A 21,039-nucleotide genomic window follows, 5' to 3' on the forward strand; every position below is an offset into this window, starting at 1 on the left:
TTAGAGAGCAAATGTGGAGGAAAAACAAAATTTGTTGTAATTCACAATAATAATAATTCATTGCTTGAGCAATCAGTGGAAGCACCTTGTAGACAAAGAGTAGACTTTTAATTTGATGCACAGATGTCATATATCCAATATTGCAGCTGTCTACCAACCCAGAGATCTATATAGAGACAGTAAACCTTGATTTCTTATGTTACTATAATTGCTGCATTATTTCTGGACAACAGTGATTGTAATGAACTTGTAATAAAACCATAGAGAACAGTAATGAATACATGGGAAACTAACTTTCTCAATTAGCAAATTAAACACCAATGAAAGATACTACAAAATGATTTTTTTTTAAATCATGACATTGCTTAACATAATATTTATTTATGAAAGACAGTTAAACACAAAAACAAGTCATTAAACACAAAAGCATACCTGACTTGACCCCAGCCAGGAAGGCCTGGGGAAAAAAACACATATTAAACAAGACAACTCGGTCCTCATTATACACTTACAGCAGTAATTATTTGACACACATATAAGCTCACAATAAGACTAGGCCCAGATATATGTTCTTTTGCTAACAGAATTTGAGGCATATCTCGTGAGAAACAACAAATCACAATTTCCTTCTTCATCAGTTACAACAATCATCTTTTCCAGGGAAGTCTCGTGTGAACTAAATGATATGGAGCAGATCCACCTGGAAACTCTGCTAAGGCGCATTGAAAATAAGAAGGTGATTGGTGACAGCCAACATGGCTTCACTATGGGCAAATCGTGCCTGACAAATCTGGTGGCCTTCTACAGTGGGGTTACAGCATTGGTGGAAAAGGGAAGAGCAACTGACATCATCTAACTGAAAATTGTTATTGACTTCTCAGATTTAAAAAAAATACGATAAAAGAAAAAATAAACATGCTGCCATAAAAGAGCATAAAATCAGTTGGCCTTCATAGGAAACCCATATTCTAGTGAGCATAAAAAACACCAACCAGTGTGAACTGTGAGAAAGCTGACAGAAGTCTTGTGATCTTTCATTCAAAAAAAAAAAACAAGTTATTTCTCAGGTGCTACTTTCTCCAGGAAGAGAAACTGTTTAAAGAAGATGCTGATTACCACTACCTTCTCTCAAAAACAGTCTGTGGTATGTCTATAGCCTCTCAGAAGATGCAAACCTGTGGAGCAGGCGCCAGGGTCCAAGGTCAGACAGAGTGAACTCAAATTCTTTCCATACCCTCAGGGAACAAACAATAGCAAGACAGACAAATGACAATAAAGCATGAAAGAAAAAAAAAAAAAAGAGTGATGATGAGAAGGAATTAGAAGTAATATCTGAAAAAGCTGAATACATCAGAGAGGAACAGCAGTACTCTAGATATTTTAGTACTCCTGAATAGTTACTTTTGTATGTGTTTCTTCATAGAAAGGCAAGGATGAAAGAGCTTTCTAATACTATGTAAGGAGAGATAGACATACCTGCATTGCTACCACCTTGCCTTTGCTTTTGGGACTGAGTGACCACTCATAGCTGACAATTTCATGGTCATCACTGCTCTGGTTTCCATTCAGTGTGATGAAGTTTTGGGGCAAGGTGACTGCCTGATTAGGTCCTGCATTAGCAATAGGTGGGTAATCCACTGGTTTGTTGACAGTCAGAGATGCAATTGTGGAGTTGGCTGCTCCATCTGAATCAATCACTGTGAGCCTACAGTAGGAAAAAACAATATTGGAAATTGTTAGACCAGACTGCTGTCAAGTTATAAGGTCAAAGATTCACATTTTTCTGGTGGTTGAAGAGAGCAAAATCGATACATAAACCAGAGCCGCTGATCTAGATTAGATGAACTTCTGCTTCAGAAAGACAGACTTGAACTAAGGCTGGAAAGAAATTCACAAGTCTAATTTTCAATGACAGCTTGCAACCTAAAAAAAAAAAAAAGCCTAGCTATTCTGGATCCCAGATGAAAACTGTTCCCTGCAATCAACAGCAACTCCATCATTTCAAATAGCCTTTGCTACAAAATCTTCAAAGATTTAGTCACTAAAAACACGGATTTCAGTCACTGGCTATACTCCAACAGCCCCTGTTAATAACTACACCCAGAACTATTCTAAATGTTCAGAAGGTCTGCTTGTCATAGCACAAAAACAGCTTGTAACTTCTTATTTCTTTGTAACACGCTGCTACTAATATTAATGGACTTTATTATCAGCTCTTATTTTGGAAGGAGACCTCATGTCTCAAAACTAAACATAGCACATGGTTTAAACAATCGCTACTGCCTTTCAGAAACACAGTGGCAAATTATCTAGAAGTGAGAGACTTGAAAGTGATGACAGACTGACCTCCACAGTGTGGTAACCAACTACATCTCTAATGCACCACTGTTGCGACTACTGTATACAGCTGAACATATGGAGGGGAATCACTCCTGAAGCCTTTCACAAGTCAGAACAAAACTAGTGCTCCCTAGTCCTGTCATTAGGGAATACATACTTTTGCAGTGGATGCACAGCCATGTGTGTCAGGAGTGCTGGATTTTGTTTTCCAACTAATTTTCTGTGAGCTTGAACAGGCTACTTACTCTACTGTTCAAGTACCTCATCCTCTCCTAAAGGAACATGAATATAGGAGGTGATTTCTTAATTCCCTTGTGTGCAGAATACACTTAACAGCACTGCTTGTAAGTGAGCTCCATCCTTTTCAATTGAGGAAACAAAATCTTACTCTCACTTCTGTCACTGTACAGTATGGCACAACTCCATTAAAGAACAGAGAACGGAAGCTGAAGCAATTTTTGGTGATGTTTATGCAACGAAGCATGTCTCACATACATGTACACTGGTCATCAGCAGGCTTCAACATTCTGCTGATGCTACACTGATAACTGATGTATCCACTTGCAGGCTGTTACCTACTGGCAGCCAAGGCTGGTTCAGTGGAAAGCACACAAGTACAGGACTAGGTTTTAAATTAAGAAATCCAGAAAATGAACCCTGATTTTAATTAAAGCACCCAGAACTGCAAACATTGCTTCTGTTGTCTGGACAAAATCCAGTGGATTTTGCAAGTATTAATTGGAGGAAAACAGCAGCAAAGAAAAGGCTTTTAGAAAAAACAGAATTACTCTTATAAAATCAGCACACCACATCGCCTTGCAAAGATCAGTCTCCCAATACTGTTCTGTCTGCCACCACCACTCAGGGGATGACTTCCACATCCTGACTGCAGTCTCATGTCAGGACATTTGCCAAGTTCTAAGCTGAAAAGAAATAAAAGATGTTCTCTCCCACTTATCGTTGCAGGAAGTGGGAGGTTATTTCATTTCTTATGCAAAACGAGGTGTTACTTTGTGCTGCAAAGCATCATCATACCAGTATCACAAAATCACAGCAAGCACTTCTTAATGAATCTGGTCCCTATATCTCTCTACAGTGCAAAACGAAGGTGAAGAGCACACAGAAGAAAAATGAAGCTCTTTAAGGAGGTAGACATGAGCTCAAAACCAAACAAACATTTAATCATTAAGGTTGGAAAAGACCCAAGATCATCCGGTCCAACCCCTACCACCAATGTCACTCACTAAGCCATGTCCCTAAGCACCAGGTCCAGCCTTTCCTTAAACACCCCCACGGACAGTGACTCCACCACTTCCCTGGGCAACATGTTCCAAGGCCTGACTGCTCTTTCTGAGAAGAAATGTCTCCTAATTTCCAACCTAAACCTCCCCTGGTGCAACTTGAGGCCATTCCTGCTAGTCCTATCACTAGCTACCTGTGAGAAGAAGCCGACCCCCAGCTCCCCACAACTTCCTTTCAGGTAGTTGTAGAGAGCAATAAGGTCTCCCCTGAGCCTCCTCTTCTCCAGACTAAAAAACCCCAGTTCCCTCAGCCACTCCTCACAGGACTTCTGTTCCAGACCCTTCACCAGCTTCATAGCCCTTCTATGGACATGTTCCGGGGCCTCAATGTCCTTCTTGTAGTGAGGGGCCCAAAACTGAATACAGTACTCAAGGTGTGGCCTCACCAGAGCAGAGTACAGGGGAACAATCACCTCCCTGGTCCTGCTGGCTGCACTATTCCTGATACAGGCCAGGATGCCGCCGGCCTTCTTGGCCACCTGGGCACACTGGTGGTTCGTGTTCACGCAAGCATTGACCGGCACCCCCAGATCCTTTTCCTCTGCACAACTTTCCAGCCTATCTCTCCCAAGACTGTAGCGCTGCATGGGGTTGTTGTGACCAAAGTGCAGGACCCGGCACTTAGCCACGTTGAACCTCATCCCATTGGCCTCTGCCCATTGATCCAACCTGTCCAGGTTCCTCTGAAGGGCCTTCCTATCATCCAGCAGATCAACACTTCCCCCCAAATTGAAGTCATCTGCAAACTTACTGAGGGTACACTCAATTCCCTCATCTAAATCATCAATAAAGACATTAAAGAGGATGGGCCCCAACACCAACCCCTGGGGAACACCACTGGTGACCAGTCACCAGCTGGATTTCACTCCGTTCACCGCCACTCTCTGGGCCCAGCCGTCCAGCCAGTTTTTAACCCAGCAAAGAGTGTACCTGCCCAAGCCATGGGCTGTCAACTTCTCTAGTAGAATACTGTGGGAGACTGTGTCAAAGACCTTGCTGATGTCTAGGTAGACTACGTCAACAGCCTTTCCCTCATGCACCAGGCAGGTCACCTGGTCATAGAAGGCGATGAGGTTGGTCAGGCAGGACTTGCCTTGCATGAACCTATGCTGGCTGGGCCTGATCCCCCAGTGGTCCCACATACATTGTGTGATTGCATTCAAGATGACCTGTTCCATCACCTTTCCTGGCACCGAGGTCAGGCTGACAAGCCTGTACTTCCCCAGGTCCTCCTCACGACCCTTCTTATAGATGGGCGTCACATTAGCAAGTCTCCAGTCATCCGGGATCTCTCTGGATGACTAAGACCACTGATAGATGACGGAAAACGGCCCAGCAATCACATCTGCCAACTTCCTCAGCATCCTTGGGTAGGTCCCATCTGGCCCCATGGACTTGTGACAGTCCAGGCAGAGTAGCAGGTCTCTAACTGTTTCCACCTCAATCGTGGGGGGGGGGTTCTTCAGTTCATCTAGCTGACATCAAAGAAAGACTTATAACCTGAAAAGAAAGTATCCATGCAGGCGTACCTGAAAGTGTAGTTTCCAGGAACGAGCTTAGACAAGTGCAAGACAGGTGTGTTAGCAGATGCCTTCTGCTCTCGCAAAGGGCCTTTAATTTCCTCCCAGTGATAACTCACTATCTTCATATCATCTATACTTTCTACATGCATTAAAGAAAAACGTATCAGTATATTGTAACAATGGCTTGTATGAATACTAAAGCCTCTCACGAACTGATCCCTAACTGATGTTTTATAATCACCTTTACAAGCATAATCAAACAGAGTTCATGTACCACAGCTATTGAACCACATATTGTGAGTTACATTACCATACAAAAAAAAAAAAAAATATATATATATATATATATATTCTTCACACATACAGATAAAGTTAATCTCAGTCAGATTCACTGCACACGAAAGTAGAATGCCTACATATTCCCATTTGTTTTTTCTTGGTAAATACAAAAGTGTAAACCTTAGCTTAATTTCAAAACAAACTCACACATCTCATTGTATCATACATGGCAGCTCTCTACAACAAGCCCAGACTGGCACAGAAGCCCATAATGGGGATTCCAGGCAGGACAAGAAAATACTCTAAAATTATATGCTGTTTGGATGTAGCAGCTTCTGACACACTGCCCAAGTTGAAGGCTGGATTTTATAGTCTTGACATGCACTTGATTGTGTTTAAATAAATAAATAAAATCAAGCAATCATGTTTTCTGTAGCTAGGAAGAACAACAGAAAGAAAAAACTTCAAAGTACAGTTCATTCTAGAACCAATATTACTCAGCCTCATACCATACAAACATTTATCTAATTAACTTTTTCTTTCTGAAAATCATTCATAACTGGACTCAAATTCTCAACATGAATCACGATTCAGGGAACTCCTGTGAGTACAGTGGAAAGGAATTTCATTTGTTACTGATGAACAGTAGTGTTCTAACTGTATATTAAAAATACAGGTTGGTCTAGTACATACGACTGCCATCAATGAAGGTGGAAGTTGTAGGCAAAGAAACTTCTTGTACTTTGGGTGAAGCAACAGCAACAGGTGGCTGATTAACTCTGATTGCTGTAAGAAAGACAGGGAAAGCATTGTGAAGACCCAGGCAAAGATAATCCGGTAACTGCAGATCAACAGTCCCCAGTGATCCAAGGCTAGGATTGACAGCTGTGCAGCATCTGCAGTCCTTTTTGGACAAGGGACAGGACAGGTTACTGAAGAGCAGTGCACTTAGGCAACAGTCTTCTGCTGCAGCCACTTCCATCTGGCATGATTTAGGTAGACCTGTGCACTGTAACTTACAGCTACAGCCAGTTCAGTACCTACTTGCTGATCCTAGTTTTAGTGGAGAAGGGGACCACAGAAGGTGTCATGATGCCTTCTCAGGTCTTGCCTCAGGAGGGCACAGGCTAGAGAGCACTTAAATGCAGTAAGCAGGATCCTCAGCTGCACTTGCTTAAAACGGTTTAAAGACAGCAAGACACGAAATACATCTCTGCATGATTGTACTACTAGATGTCTTTGGAAGACAATAACTGACAGACTACTACAAAGACAGGTAATACTACTACTAGTGTTGAAGAAATTAATTATTTTAGCCAACTGATTTACCTGGTTTGACAGTGACATTTACAAAACCTTCTCCAAAGGCATTTTCACCAGAAACCGTCACTTTGAAGGCATAAAGTCCCACCGATAACTGAGACATACACAGAACAAATCCAGTTACATGATGAAATATACAGATGCAATCTGCATACAATCTCCCAATTGTGCTGTACACGTAGAAAGATCTTGATATAAAAGGAACTCTAGGTTTCAAATAAGCACATACATAAAAGGCACTGGCTACTGCCCCAAGGTGAGGAACGCTTTGGAATTTTTACTCAATCTCAGAAAATTATGAGAGCACTCTGAAAGAGGCATTTCTGGAAATCTGAAAAAGTTGACATATGCAAGTGAAGACAACTCAGAGTAATCAGAATTCCTCAAATAAAAGTACTCTTCATTACAGGTTAAATCCCTGTGAAAGGACTGAACACACTGCATGGGCCTGAACTTACAGCTCACTTACATGAGACAGCTTCAGTGTCTGGGTGTACCTGTGCTCCATTTCACCACCATAGTCAGCAGGGTGACTGATTAAGCTCCACTCATAGTTGTAGGCTGTTTCTAAGACCAATAACATAGTGTAAGAATAATCATCTCTGCCTTCAAGATAAGCCCAAGAAGCAAAGAAATTAAGTTCACCTGTCAGGTAAAATGCTATAGCAGGAAACCATGACTGCTATTATTTAAGTCCACAAAATGGAGTGTTATGAATACATGTTAAGCTTCCACAGAGTGTTGTAACTTGGTAAAGTAGCAATGAAGTTAATAGACTTTACAAATAGGTTTAAAAACCAGCTTCACATGCGCTGAATGTTTTATACAGCTACCTATGAAATACATATTCTTTGCTGCAGCTCAGTAACTGGTAGTTTTAAGGTAAATGTTGTGTTCGGAACCTAGTTCTTCGCATCTCTGCTTAACAACAAGATGCTATAACCTTGACTACATCATCATCTTTTGGTAGAAATCATGGGCTTTCTATTTGAATCATTTGGCTAATTAGTTCAGGTTCAGAAAATACAAGCCACTCCAAAATCTCTAAAATCCAAAGGAGGAAATGCTCTCTGCAGATGAAGCCACAAAAAAGGTAGAAGGAGGACACTAGATTTTATTCTGAACTGTGAACATTCACATAACTTGGGACTTATCTACATTTACAGGCTGGTAATGCGTGAGCATCTCCTGTATGGCGAGGCCATTCAACTCACCTGTAGGCGGTGGCGGGACAACAAAGGCATTCAGTTCAACCTCATTTTTGGGTAGCATCACTTGTATGTTATCTCCAGCAGATACAGTAAGCTCTTTTACCATATCTAAGACAGAAAGAGTGCATTATGTTTATAAAGATGCAATGGATATAAATTTTGTATCTTCAAGTATTATTTGTAATGGATTAAGTAAAATTCGACAAATGCTCTGCAGTGAATAGGCAAAGATAAATAAGAAAAAAATCCTGATACATAATCAATTAATAATCTGTTATAATCATGACTACAGCTCCTTCACCTTTTACTGAACTATTCAAGACAATTGTTCTTCCACAAATATGAAATAGTATTTCACCTACACTCGTCTGCTTTAGACAGATGAGTTCTAATTTTTCTTGCATATCACAGTTAACATTTCTCTGCATAAAGAATTATGTATTTTTTTAATAATTGGTTGAAAGTACAGGAGTTCAAACATATGCAACAACAAAAGACAAAAAAGAGCCATCAGCACCAGAATAAACTTCATTAAACTTCATTAAGTTAAGTAACATAGTCCATCCTAAAACCAGTGTTATGCCTTTTCTCCACGAACAAGCTTCTATGTTTGTGTGGCACTTGAATAGGCATGTACTAAGTGTCCAGCTCATCGTGTCACTTTTAAAAATTCTGCTAGTGCAGCAGGGTTATTTCCTTGCTAAACTGCACATTCTGTCTACGTGTCATCCAGGAACACCCTCACAGTTCTCATCTGTGCAAATTGTTTTCTCTTCCAAAAACGCTGAAGTCTACAAACCCAAACCGAAACGTACCAAAGCACAACTTCAAGCAACATTCTCACAGACCTGTTTTTAAAATGTTTCAAATGGGTTCCTGACTACAGGGAGACCACAGAATAAAGGTTCTCCAAAGGCAACACTCACTAGTATCTAAGTGTCTTTTACTAGATGAGCAAGAGACTACTCAGCTGTGGCAGCTGACAGGTGTAAAAAGGGATGAAGCAAAAAGGTTATGCTGACATTACACTTTCTGTCCCTGCTACTTAAATGTGAGGCTCCAGAATTGCTCGTGGAAGTTGCCCTTGACACCAGTGGAGGTTTGTGCTTCTAAAAATCTTTTGACCTCCACATGTGATGAGAACAAAATGGCTAGATGAAGGTGATGAACAAAGGAGGAGGAGGGACTCTCTCCTAGACTGAGACAGTAGGGCCGTGCAAAGCAACTTGAGGAAATCCTTGCACAAAACAGTACTTACAGTGAGATTCATCACAACCTTTCCTTCAGCTGCTTCTTCCAAGCTCTTTTTTGAGTCCTCTTCAGCCTCCTCTTGTGAGGGAGGGGGAGAAGCTGCCTAGTCAGTACTCAATGGTAATGATGATTCATTGTCTTGGAGAGGATCCCTCTTGAAGCTTGTCTCCTCATGTTACCTCCTACTGCTATCCTGGCTGGCATGTTGTAGTTTCACAGAATGTGCTAGGGATGTCCCAAACCAGACTTGCTCTACCAGGAAGCAAAGGGCTTAGCTCTCCATGTCCCTCAGGAGCATAGAACACACATCTGTGATTCCCTGCTTCTTGTGAACCTTCTGACCCTTTGTCAGGGCACATAGAAAGGCAGGAAACTCAGCACGAGAAAGTATATAGACTAACATATACACAAAATTTAATGTAACTACAGAGGGCAGAGCAATTAAACACATCTTTTTCAAAATAAGAACTTTTCCTCTGTAGCTGGAAATCTGATAAGCCTTCTTGCAGGTTTGAAATTAGAGTAAAATTTTTTTCAGGATGAAGTGGCCAAGTTCTCCTCTATTAAGGGCTGGGCTTCCTCATGTCCCACCCGCTCTGCTTCATGATACCTGACCGCTATACAAGGTGGGAACCCTACTGATGAGTTTCTGAGATCAAGCAATATTCTGCACTCACACAAAAACAAAGGAGTGGCTAGAGGAAACTATTGTGTAACTCCAGAAAGTCTTAGGTATTTCTCACCAACAATAAAAAATAACATGTTAAGAAAATGCTCTTAATTTGCTTTTTATTTCACTGCATTTGACTGAGTTATAATTTCCCACTGATGTTAGGCTTGGTCAGAGTTTTTCCTCAGAAAGAACAAGCTAAAGGTTCTGGAGTTTGCAGTGTAGGACTACATGCTTGAAGTGGGATGATGCTGCATTTGGATAAAGAGCTTATACCAACAGGATACAAGCTTGACAGTAGTAAAGCCATCCCCACCTGCTGTCTAACCCGCAGGTACCCCTCAGATCTCCAGCCATGTTGAAGTATTACCTGCTTTAGGAGCATTAGCAGGAGTTGGGAACTGCTGCATGGGCTCAGATGGCACAACATTAGTGGGAAGCAGCATGACCCCACCTTCAGTGATGTTCTCTGGGGCCACTGTGGGAGTCTGGGTTTTCTCTGACAAACCTGGGGAGAATTCCACTTCATCTGAAAGAAGGGAATGCGTAGGAACCTGCAAAATGAATTATTGAAAGAGCGTCATTTATGACTTGTATTTCACATTTATAGATTTACAGGTATGCTTTTCTTTAAACAGCATGTTGGGTTTGCCTGATTTATGTAGTGTGGTGGTTTCACTCAGCTCGGCAGCTGAGCTCCACCACAACCGCTCTCTCATTCCCCCTTCTCAAATGGAAAGAGGGAGAAAACATGATGGACAGGGTTCAAAGGTTGAGATAAGGACAGGGAGATCACTCAACGATTAACACAGGCAAAACAGACTCAGAATAGGGACATTAATAAAATTTATTATCTGTTGCTAACAAGACAGAGCAGTGAGAAACAAACAAAAAAAACCGCCATCTTCTCTCCCATCTGCCTTCTGCTACCTCCTCCCCATGAGCAGTGCAGGAAAATGGGGACTGGGGGCTGCGGTCAATCCATGAAGCTTCGTCTCCGCTGCTCCCTCACGCTCACTCCCTGCCCCTGCTCCCCATGGGGTCCCTCCCACGGGATGCCGTCCTTCCCAAACTGATCCCGCGGGGGCTGCCCACAGGCAGCAGCTCTTCAAGAACTGCTCCCACACGGCTCCGTACCACGGGGTCCATCCCCCAGGAGCAAACTGCTCCAGCACAGGTCCCCCACGGGTGGAAGCTCCCCCCAGACCCCCTGCTCCTGCGGGGGCTCCTCTCCACGGACTGCAGCTCCGGCCCGGGGCCTGCTCCTGCGGGGGCTCTCCATGGGCCGCAGCCTCCTCCAGGCCACATCCACCTGCTCCACCGGGGGCTCCTCCACGGGGGGGCTGCAGCGTGGAGATCTGCTCCGTGTGGGACCCATGGGCTGCAGAGGGACAGCCTGCTCCACCAGGGGCCTCTCCACAGGCCGCAGGGGAACTGCTGCTGTGGTACATGGAGCACCTCCTGCCCGCCTGCTGCACTGACCTTGGGGGCTGCAGGGCTGCTTCTCACTCCTCACTCTCCCAGCTGCTGTTGTGCAGCAGGTTTTTTTCTCTTTCTTAAATCTGCTCTCACAAAGGTCCAATCAGCATCGCTGTGGACAGCAACAGGTCCCTTTTGAAACCATCTGAAACTGGCCCTTATCTAACATGGGGCAGAGTCTGGATTCTTCTCATAGAAGCCGCCCCCGCAGCCCCCCCGCTACCAAAATCTTGCCACATAAACTCAATATGTGCAATCAGGAAGTTTTATTCATATGCAGAGTATCTACCAAATAACTTTTTTCTATCAGGCCATGCATGAAACACTATTCTTTTTCCAAGTTTCATATTCAGAACAATTGTCAAAATAATAAAGTGGTAACAGAGTAGTAGGGCAGATCTAGATGTAGTCATAACCCTTTAAAAGCCAATAATCATTGCAGACTCTATCACTGTTCTCTCCATGTGCACACACACAACAGGACCCTTGCCTCTCCTACTACATCTGCTCAGTCCAGGATTCACTCATGTTTTTTTCTTTCCTCACTACTAATAAAGTGCCCTGAATCTTTCTGCTTCAAGCAACAAGCAGTAGTGTTCTTTTCACCAGCTACCTTGTAACTGAGAACCACAGTAAAGGACAGAGCAAGTTATTCAGGAATATTCAGGAATAACCCACCGTTGTGTTATCCTGGCCCAACACCTCCTCCTTCTGTCTCTCAGGCCCTATTACCTTTCAGAACCAGTCTGAACAGGCCAATCATTCTTTCTTTCCTTCTCCTCCCAAGACTCATTTCTGACCAAATATCTGTTCAGCTGGGTCAGTAACAGCTGTGTCAGGGACTGCAGCTTCCCCCAGGCAGTACCTTCAGCATGCTAACCCTGGGCCCTTGGCAGAAATCTCATCCTGGACATTATCACCCAGAAGGAGAATCCCAAGCCCCTCCTGCCTTATGCCTTGATGAAAAGACAAGCTGCCTTTATGCATGCACTCCATCCCATGTCTTCAAAGAAGATTTTCTTTACCATGCTTTGACAAAGCAAAGGGTTCCTTTGCCTTCCAAACTCAATAGAAATCTACTGTTCTGAGCATCCTTTGGCTTTCCTCCTCTCCTGACCCTTTGCCAGCCTATCAGCTGAGAAGCAGCCATCCAGGCTTTGCAGGACAGACAGGGCAAGATCCCACCTTTCCTGAGACACTCTTCTGCAATGGCACCAACCACCTCTTCACTCCTCAAGCCTAGGCAAGGCTCTGCAGTCAAAAAGGTGTTCTGTGGCACTGTTGCAGCCAAAAAGCTTAAGACTGAGAACATTAGCAGTCAGCAGATAAGTGGACTGGGGCAATATCAGAAATTGATCTCTCTAATCTCTCAAGCAGAAGGTATAACTGAGAGCAATGCTGGACCAGACGTGGTTTGAAAAATAAAAGGAAAATGAAAGAAGAGAAGGACTTCTTGGGGTGGGGGGGGGGGGGGGGGGAGGGTTGGGCGACATCACTTCAAGGAGTTGCAGCATTGCAGATTTCTGTTTTGGGCACCCTGACAGTGACTCTGTACAGATTTCTAAATGTATTCATGTTACTGAGCTTTTACAGCCCATGGAAAAGCCCACAGTGGAGCTAAGGAAACATGTTAGTAGGAAGAAGCAGTGGCAGAAAAGAGCAAAGAAACAATAAGCCACAAAAGGAAAATGCTATGCACTGAGCTCAACCTCCTGTGCTGCTGGTCACCTCACCAAAGGGACTGGAGTGTAACATTTAGCAAAAAGAAGGGGACTGGAGACTATGAAGGGGAGAGGTGACTGGACAGCAGCTGAGCCTAGGAAAGGCCAGGGAACGGTGTTTGCCATAACTGTTTGCCATCTTAGTTTTTCTACAGACGTCTGAATTCAAAGGGGAAACTTGGGAATTCAACTTGGGAATTCAAACTTGGGAAACAAGGGCTGCTTGGGCTTTGGCAGTTTCTCAAAACCTTCTACTTCTCCAGCTCCTTAACATTTTTAACATTTCTCTATGTTAACTGAAAACCCTTAAGAGTCATTTCACAAACAGCTTCCCAGTGATATCCTATCAAGCCTCTACAAATCTGCTAACAGAGCACTGCCAGACCACCTTCCAACTACAGATCTTATCACAGAATGGCTGAGGTTGGAAGGGACCTCTGAAGACCATCTAGTCCAACCCCTCTGCCGAGCAGGATCACCTAGAGCACATTGCGCAGGATGGCATCCAGGTGGGTTCTGAATATCTCTAGAGAAGGAGACTCCACAACCTCTCTGGGCAACCTGTTCCTGTGCTCTATCACCCTCACAGGAAAGAAGTGCCCCCTCAAATTCATCCAGAACCTCCCATGCTTCAGTCTTTGCCCATTGCCTCTTGTCCACTTGCTAGGCACAACTGAAAAGAGACTGGGTCCATCCTCTCGACACCCTCCCCTCAGATATTTATACACACTGATGAGGTCTCCCCTCAGTCTTCTCTTTTCCAGGCTAAACAGGCCCAGTTCTCTCAGCCTGTCCTCATACGACAGGTGCTCCAGTCCTCTCATCATCTTCATAGCCCTCCTCTGGACTCGCTCCAGTAGCTCCATGTCCCTCTTGTACAGGGGAGCCCAGAACTGGACACAGCACTCCAGGTGTGGCCTCACCAGGGCTGAGTAGAGGGGGAGGATCACCTCCCTTGACCTGCTGGCAACACTCTTACAAATGCAGCCCAGGATACCATTGGCCTTCTTGGCCACAACGCACATTGCTGACTCGTGGTCAGCCTGCTGTCCACCAGGACTCCCAGGTCCCTTTCAGCAGAGCTGCTCTCCAGCAGGTCAGCCCCCAGCCTGTACTGGTGCTTGGGGTTATTCCTCCCTAGGTGCAGGACCCTGCACTTGCCTTTGTTGAACTTTTCATTTTAAGCTCCTGTTCACATAGGCAGTACTTGAAGAAAAAGCAAAGCCTTTCTATCCTAGCTGGGATGGCAAAAATCAGAAAAGAAATTTACCAAGAAGGCTGGGCCATGGTATCTTCTGCAGCACAGGCTATCTTCAGTTTAGAGGAGGTGATCCCACAACAGGCTCGCCTGAAGCCTACTGAGCTGTGACCTTTCTTTTTGACTTACTCCCTCACCTCTTAAGAGCCCAAACTCCACCACCACACGGCCATGCCCCTGACCAATCCCTCTGCCTGCAAGGCTGAGGTAAGCAGAGGCCCTCTCCCTGTTGGCTCCTCCATCACCTCTGTACAGAAGTTATCATCAGTGTATTCCAGGAGCTTCCTACGTTGTGTCCTGCTCCCTTGCTCTCCCAGCTACCCAGATACTGAGGTCGCTCAAGTCCCCCATTAGGGCCAGGGGCTGTGATTATGAGGCTCCTTCCAACTGTCTGAAGTAAGTCTCATCTGCTTCTTCCTGACCAGGCAGTCTGGAAGAGACATAATAGTCCTGACCCACAGACTCCTGACCAGCTCATTGCCATCCCTAGGCAGAGCTCCTGATGCCTCTCTCTAGCACCTGCTGATAGGGTGCATTGCCTTCCCTGATCATGAGCCAGCTGCAGCAAAACCACAAATCACCATTTGATCAAGAACAGCTGACAAGAGCTCTTGAGAAGCTCTTAGAGGTTCCAGTCTCAGCCAGATGTCCTCTACCAGCTGCAGCAGCCCCTCTCATGTTCCTCACAGCACTCCTAGAGCCCTCCCAAGAATCACAGGATATCTAGATCTCAAAGCAGAGTCCAGAAACTGCTGCACCTCTAGGCTGTGATGGCATCCAGCTGTTCTCCATGCATACGCTTCTGCCATTTCGGTCATACCCTCCAAGAACCTCAGATATCACGGATTTCAAGCAACTTTCTTGTTTTCATGTCTTTTTCTTCCCTACAACAATGGCAATAAATTGTCATTTTTACAGCAAGAGAGGCAGCTGTTCGTTACAAAGCCTGATGGAATTTAAGGCAATCACAACAACACCACTTAATTTGTACTTTTTCCCCTCAGTTTTGGGGGTGAGTCAAACCCAGAAGATGATGGCTTTACAGCCTGTTTCAACTTTCGCACTGATCCCACCCTGTTCTGAAGGAGACAAAGACCCTTTAGAACTGATCTAACCCACTGGCATAAATAGAGAACGAGTGCATATCTTAGGTATCTAAATTAGGTTTTAAGTACTTAACAGGTATTTAACTTGGATTCTTTTTTTTTTTGTTGTTGTTTTGTTTCTTATTGCCAGACTCAAGGAAAGGATTCTGAGAACAAAAACTTACCCAATTTATCCCACTGTATGTTGTGGTCCAAAAAAAACAGTGTTCCTTCCCTTAAGTACCTTGCCTCTCACATTTTAAAAGCATTATCAAAGTTATTTATTCAGCACTATTACATCTATAACACCACCAGGCATTTAGTAACATGAAACCTATAGAACATGCTTAATTTTATTGATAGAGGAACTTATGCTTACTGGTCTGGCTCTTTGGATGCTGGTGGGCACTACTATTGCTGAACTTACTACTTGGATTTGGATCAGCAAGTGTCAGAAAGGCAGAATATCAAAACATTTCTATTAAGACAGGTCCAAGCCTACTGTTCTGAGTAATTCCAAGGAAACCCCACAGTATCCTAGAAGCAGCTCTGCTCATTATCATGACAGAGAAGTGTCCTTCAGCGATTCATGTGCCTATTAAGGCAACCGCTTCCCCTTCAGTCTTTTCTACACTATAACAGGACTGTAAGTCATTTGAATTTTATGGTTACATTATAAAACAATAATCTAATTTGATTCATCAAAACAATAGCAAAGTGGCCTCACCATACTCTGCCTGCTTCTTGAGGGGCACACGTACCTCTTCTTGCAAAGCATCATCAGGTTGTGCAAGCAGCTGAACAGCTGCTCTGCTTCCAGATGTCTTCCCAGGTAATGGTGTAATCTCTGTGAGAGAAGACAACCTCTCTATGTAGTGCTGTTCACTAACAGAGCTCACTTCAGAGATGTTTTTATTCAGAAGGCCTTCCACTTTTACAGCTTCCTCTTCCTTTTCAGCAAAGTCTTCCTGGTTATCTCCATCATCAACCACTGAAGAGTTGAAGCCATTTTCACCTGCCACCATCAGGCCCCAGTCAGCATAATCCGTGCTCTCCTTCTGTTTATGTTTGATGCTCACCTGGAAGGGGTCCTGCTCCAAGTCCTTATAGTCATCTATGTATTCAGGTATCTCCTCAAGGCTGAGATCTTTGCCAAGCAAAGACAGCTCCTTCAGGCTACTCACTTCCTCAGATGGCTCATTCTGGCGTCCCACAGAGTGGACCATGCTTGGGATCACCTGTCCAAATCCCAGTAGCGAGGCTGGCCTCTGAGAAGGCCTCAGCACAAAGATTAGATAGGACTTTACCGTTTCAATTTTTTTAGGTTCACAGTTCTCTTTGTGTTGGCAGTTCACAATGTAACAGCGCCGTTCAAACATCCAGGACAAGTCACAACCTGAGAGGTCACAGCACGCTGTGATGCAGTCAGACACCGACGTAGCATGAGGAACTCGCATAATTTTAGCGGTCTCTAAGTTGGGAGATATTACTGCACCTGCGTACGTGGCTCCTTCTCTGCACTGCTCACAATAGGAACCTGAAACAATAAAACCAGCATGAGGTACAATACTACAACCAAACCATAATATTGCTTTTTATGTCCAAAAAGGGCTTATGACAGGAGACAAGACAGGCAGTACCCAGCTTAAACAAACTCATTTAACTAATGTCACCACTACTTTTCTTTTAGTATGTCCATTTGCAGTAGTATTTGTACTTAGGATTTTTCAGTGTAGGATCTCTATTTTATCAAGTATTTTGTATTTGGAGCAAGCCAATAAAAATGCCAGCATGAAGAGACCAAAGTCATCTGTGGATACTTAAAAACAAGAACAGAGCAGGGAATGGAAAAAAGAAATGAGGTACTACAATACTCCCCGTAACACAGGGAGAAAAAATAAATCTTAAAACAAAAACAAGAAGCAGTAACATCTCATTGTTCTTCCTTTTGAGTGAGAAGGCAGCTAAGATCTACACTTGAGAAACATTTATCATCTCACTCAAACTTCGCAAAAGGTCTCTCACCAACGTAAATGCTGGACTTGATAATAAAACCTCCAGGGGCAGGGAGGGGAATCGAATTCTCAAAATTTTGCTGCTTTAACCATTCATGTGAAATCCCAAGAGCTTGTTCCAGTGTTTAGAATCTTTATACCTTCACTGCAAAGGAAGGAATCTTTCAGTATGACATCCAAATTATTTTCATAGCACAGAGTGCAAAATACTAAAATCAAACATGAATTGACATAACGTACATCTCAATCAACATTTGACATTTTTTTCCATGTGTTATGACTGTTATGACTGCTGTTCAAAATTCCTCTCCAAAATGCAACTTTAATCTGGTCATGCTTCAAAAAAATGTTTAATAAAACCAACACATTCTTCTCAACATGGTTTACAACCAGGCTTGCTATCTCAGCCAGTGAAAACACGATGCCACCGCTGTGGAGCTAACACAGCAATGGAAAACAGAGTTTGATTTGCCAGCCTTGCATGTCATTAACAAAGCTGTCAGCTGACTACTGGTGGCAGAAAACTTTTTTAATGATAGTATAGGGCACATAAAGACAGTTTAATGGATTACAGCTCCTAGGAGATTCAGCAACTCTCCTTCACATGTAAGCGCACCCAACAACCACACCACAGCTAACCCACTCCTGGGCTGAACTGCAGTACACTCCTCACAACACACTGCCTGTGTCCAGCTACTGGACTACCTGGGGGGCATCATACTGCCTGGGATGAACGCACAGCTTGCAAGACAGATTAATTGCAATGCAAAACACTCACAGGACCACAGACTATTCCAACTGACCTATCACCCTGAAGGACAAGCTGACAGGACAGCCTGCCATTCAACCACTTACTTCTCTCCAATCCACTCAAACAACATAGCAGAAAATATAGAGAGGGCAAGATTTTATGACGGTTTTGCAGAGCTAGCTATTTGGGATGAGGGAGCTGGCTATTTGGGATTTTTTTTTTTTTAATAAGTTCACTTGCTTGCAATTAGGTATAGCTGAATAGGAAGCTGATAAAAAAGGATAAACCGCTTCAAGTACCGTTTTTCTGACTCTAGCTACTCCTTCACACAGCTGAGAGGCTGATTAGTCTTCTACTTTTCAGATTCAGTGAGAAATCTACTCAAGCAAACAGGAACTTTTAACAACCTAGCCTAACAAACAGACATGAAGCATCTTTACCTGCACCCTGAAGATGCATGATTTGTGCACTTTTTCTTACACGTGCCATAAAGCTATTTCTTCCACATTTCCCTTCACCTCCAAGAACACAAAACCCTGGCAAAGACTGTGAGCTGCCATCACAAATTATTCCTTTAAGTTAACAGGGCAACCAAAGGAGCTCTGGGTTAAAACGCTGGAGTGCCTCCCAGCATGCTGAGGTGCCTCTGTAGTGCCTGTACGCTAACGCATACCGTATGGGGAATAAACAAGAGGAATAAAGAGATCTGCACACAGCGGCAGGGCTATGATCTTACTGGGATGACAGAGACGTGGGGGGACAGCTGCTACAGCTAGAATATTGCAATGGAGGCTCTTTAGGAAGGACAGTCTAGGAAAATAAGGAGGGGGTGTTGCCCTTAATGTAAGTGAGCAGCGCTCTGCCTGGGGATGGATGGAAAGCTGACTGAGAGCTTGTGGGTTAGCATTAAACAGAATGGGAAAAGTGACCTCATAGCAGTATGTCTGCTGCACACCACCTGACCAAGAAGAAATCCTCTGGGTAATGTTTTAATCCCTTCCCTTCTTTACCTCATCATTGAAGGAGAAAGTGACTAACCAATTAAAAGAAATTTGAAAGTTTAATTATTTTTTTGTTCAGAAAAGACTGACCAGAAATTCTTAGAGACAAGACTCACCAACTGGAATAATCCAAACTCTAGCCTTGGGCCAGACTTACATCCTCACTCAGCCTGATGTCAAGCAAAGCTTCAAATCTCATTCTGCCACTTTCAGATTTATATACCAACTATGATATTGCAGCCAGCCTCCCACAAAATTTATGGTGTTTCATTATCTGTAGAGAGAAGCATGTCCCCAACACTCCTAAGATAATGCATGACTTTGAACCTAAATCTCCCAGCCAAGTGTCCTAGACACAGACCTTAGCCATCCCCTTCTTCTCATAAACAAAATGTCAGATAGCCTTTGTTTCATCCTGATGAGAAATGGAAAAAACGTTATGATACATGATTTCTACACAATGGGAAAATTATTTCCCAGCCAGCTCTAAATTAACTGTAATCCAAATATGAAAGTAATCAGTTTCACCTCTTGCTTCAGCTAGAGCTATACCTAACTGAGATAAATTCTAGCAGTAACTGGGCAAAAGTGGATGAATAAAGGGAGGTTAGATCAGCCTGACACTAGGTGTGTCTATTAATTGTTTTCAGATGGGAAATACAAGATCTACTTCTACTGAACTTCATCTTAACTCTAATATCACATTCCCCTTCTTCTCACTCACAATATCCAGTCTGCAAAGGGCTCAAGTAAAATGTAGCTTGCCATTTCTTATTTAGAGTATTTTCTGAAAGTGACACACGAAATGTCACACAGTGACATTTGCGTCTGCTAAAACACTCCCGTAACAGATAGCAAGGCAATACTGTCCTTTTTTCCTTCAGTCAGCTGGACTCAGAAATTAAAGCACTCTTCTATTCTGAACGGTACTTGCCAAAAAAGCATCATGCAATTTGCTTTATTATTTCTGAAGTATGCACTCAGGTTACCACCAAAAAGAATGCTTCCCTTCTTTATGACCCCTGAAAGCCTTCTGGTGCCCGGACCGTCAGTAGCCTACAAGTTCTGCAAGCGTCACATGCCTGCAGTAGGACAGTACTGACACGTCCACAGACCTAGTTAGGACAGTTGGTTACCTTGCCCACCCCTCAAAAATCAAACAAAACAGCAAACCAAACTAAAAACTAGTCACGCTATGGAATATAGCTTCATTTTAAAGGGATTCCTTCCTTTAGCGAAGAAACACTAACATCCTTCTTCAAGCTGCACGCCACTACTCTCATCTCCTGCTTACACAAGCCCTCTGATGTCAAGAGCCCTGAAGGAGCCCAGCTGGTCCTCCATCACAGCAGGCAGGAGATCATCCCTTGACTGGGCAAGGGGACGAACTACAAAACCTAATGGAGGCTCTCTGCTCTCTTCGGCAGGTTCAGAAAAACCTAACACTTTGTCCTAGTTTCAGCTGACTTCATTTTCTCCACAGTGGCTGGTGCGTGCCACGTTTTGGATTTAGGAGAAGAATAACATTGATAACACGCTGGCGGTTCAGTTGTTGCAGAACAGTGCTTACACTAAGCCAAAGACTTCCCAGTTTCTCATACTGCCCTGCCAGTGAGAAGGCTGGGGGTGCACAAGTAGCTGGGAGGGGACACAGACTGTCTTGGCCTCAACCCACAAGTTCTCACACTTTCACCTTTCTGACTCTCTTCTCCACCCACCTACGGAGAATGAGCAAGCAGCTCTGTGGTACTTAGCTGCCTGCTGGGGTTAAACCACAACCAAGAGGCATGGTGCACTAAAATCTGTATGACACTAATACCTATTGCCACAC

At 43.7% G+C, this 21,039-nt stretch overlaps 1 protein-coding gene across 18 annotated transcripts in view; it reads right to left on the bottom strand.

Moving 5' to 3' along the window:
• The window catches only part of KIAA0319, a 61,017-nt gene that overhangs the window by 24,041 nt on the left and 15,937 nt on the right, over positions 1–21,039 (bottom strand). For 14 of the 18 annotated variants that reach the window (XR_013945728.1, XR_013945729.1, XR_013945730.1 and 11 more), the window contains 8 exons: positions 16,203–16,978; positions 10,269–10,452; positions 7,981–8,085; positions 7,236–7,333; positions 6,773–6,860; positions 6,137–6,229; positions 5,171–5,303; positions 1,477–1,705 (listed from right to left, as the gene is read on the bottom strand). Coding sequence is in view for 15 of the 18 variants with exons in the window: in XM_080578136.1 (XP_080434262.1) it covers positions 1,477–1,705; positions 5,171–5,303; positions 6,137–6,229; positions 6,773–6,860; positions 7,236–7,333; positions 7,981–8,085; positions 10,269–10,452; positions 16,203–16,978 (1,706 nt within the window). In the remaining 3 variants the exon portion in view is untranslated. Of the gene's footprint in view, positions 1–1,476; positions 1,706–5,170; positions 5,304–6,136; positions 6,230–6,772; positions 6,861–7,235; positions 7,334–7,980; positions 8,086–9,235; positions 9,402–10,268; positions 10,453–16,168; positions 16,979–21,039 lie in introns of those variants that run through there. The other 4 variants (XM_080578132.1, XM_080578133.1, XM_080578134.1 and 1 more) reach the window with 4 other exon arrangements.

This window comes from Anser brachyrhynchus (assembly GCF_964034855.1).
Source record: "Anser brachyrhynchus genome assembly, chromosome: 2".
Taxonomy (NCBI): Eukaryota; Metazoa; Chordata; class Aves; order Anseriformes; family Anatidae; genus Anser; species Anser brachyrhynchus.